The 1,688-nt window shown below is 34.1% G+C and overlaps 1 protein-coding gene across 5 annotated transcripts in view; it reads right to left on the bottom strand.

Annotated features, from left to right (window-relative positions):
- FAM172A (family with sequence similarity 172 member A) overlaps positions 1-1,688 on the bottom strand; it is a 510,254-nt gene that overhangs the window by 457,040 nt on the left and 51,526 nt on the right. For all 5 annotated transcript variants that reach the window (XM_045285068.1, XM_045285069.1, XM_004703482.2 and 2 more), the window contains one exon: positions 645-745. In XM_045285068.1, coding sequence (XP_045141003.1) covers positions 645-745 — 101 coding nt within the window. The remainder of the gene's footprint in view (positions 1-644; positions 746-1,688) is intronic.

Genomic DNA, 1,688 nt, shown 5'->3' with positions numbered 1-1,688 from the left:
TTCCATTATTTTAACTTTTAGTCCAAATAGCAATCTTCTTATAGAGTAGAATTTAAAGCAATACTGATTTTTATTGCTTATGGCAAAAAAGAAGATGCAACCTCTTAAACACATTTTTTTAATTAGAATTTGTCATGGATTTTGTTTCCAACATAACAACTCATTAGAAAACATTAAGTCCATGGAATTTATACATTAACATCAAAACATAAAACAAACTACACACTAACATAACCACTACCCATAATCAAATAAAAGAAAATAATCCCATATATCGAAATGTCTCTTTTGAGAGTTCGAGTAAAGGCAATTCCTTGATTACAAGTGAGATCACAGGTAAAACTCTGTAGCAAGGTGAGAATAAGAGCATACAACCCATGTTTACCTTCCTGTTAGTGGAAGAAAGGCTCAAAGCTTTCTCAGGGACTTAAAAGTTGCACTGGCAGCAAATGAAGCTGAAGGTAACAAAGAATTTGTTGAGAATAGAGGTTGGCTCAGTCCTTTCAAAATGAAAGCAAATTTACATAACCTTAAAGGACAAGTAGGAATTTTCTGTAAATCCGACATCTGTAATCTGGAGACTTACTATATTTAAAATCAGAACAAATGATGGTTAACAGTGCATACAGAGGACATGAACTTACCTCCCCTAAAGCCTCATATCTTTTCTGGTTCCATCTGTGCAAGTCTTCCCGGTAGTTAAAAACAAACGGTTCCCCAGTTTTTGTGTGTCTTAGCTGCCCCTCTAGAAGATAAACAAGCAATATTCTTTTCATGGTTCTGAATATATTCATAATAATATTGAAATGATAAATCAAATCGGATAAAAATTTTAAACAACTAAAATTTTATTTTTTCACACTGAATTTTTTTTGTCAAATATTAATATGATACAAACATGTTAACTACATAAAAGAATGGTCCTCAAGTATTGAAAAGCTATGCTTCTTGATCTTCATTTATCCAATCTAAGGCAAATTAAAAATAATTGGAGGTCTTCTATGCATAAAGATCTACTGCCATAAGCTCAGTCCTCAAGACACTTAGAGGCTACCTAAGGAAGAAAAGTGTAAATAGTAGAAAGCTAAGCAACTTTTCAGGAAATTAAACAATAATGAAATACAATAGTAAATAAAAAGAGTATTGTCACCAAGTTCTAGAAACCTTTATTAAACAAAACTATCAAAATGTGAAGTTATCATTTCTTGGCATTTCCTCCTTCCATGTTAGTCTATGATAAGGTGATGTTTCCATCTCTATAAACCACCTGACTAAGAATTCTGCATTCTTCCATTTATACTACATTGAAAAGGCATCCTTGAGGGTCTCAAATTATATTTCCTTGAAATGTTGAGTTTGATGGCAAGATCAGGAATGTAGGGCAGCAGTTCTCAACCTTCCTAATGCCTCAACCCTTTAATACAGTTCCTCATGTTGTGGTGACCTCCCAACCGCAAAATTATTTTTGTTGCTACTTCATAACTGTAATTTTGCTACTGTTATGAATGGGACGACCCCTGGGAAAGGGTCATTCGACCCCCAAAGGGGGTCATGACCCACAGATTGAGGACTGCTGCTATAGGGTGTATGAGACAGACTTTACAATAGCCAACTCCAAAAGGAGCAGTTACATTTTGTGATGCACAATTTATTCTCAAACAATTTTCCTGGCCTTTTTCTCAGTTTTC

The sequence above is a fragment of the Echinops telfairi genome, unplaced genomic scaffold (genome assembly GCF_000313985.2).
Source record: "Echinops telfairi isolate 266 unplaced genomic scaffold, ASM31398v2 ScPeMD7_7469;HRSCAF=8507_1, whole genome shotgun sequence".
NCBI classification, from domain to species: Eukaryota; Metazoa; Chordata; class Mammalia; order Afrosoricida; family Tenrecidae; genus Echinops; species Echinops telfairi.
This window is presented reverse-complemented; position numbering and strand designations above follow the sequence as displayed.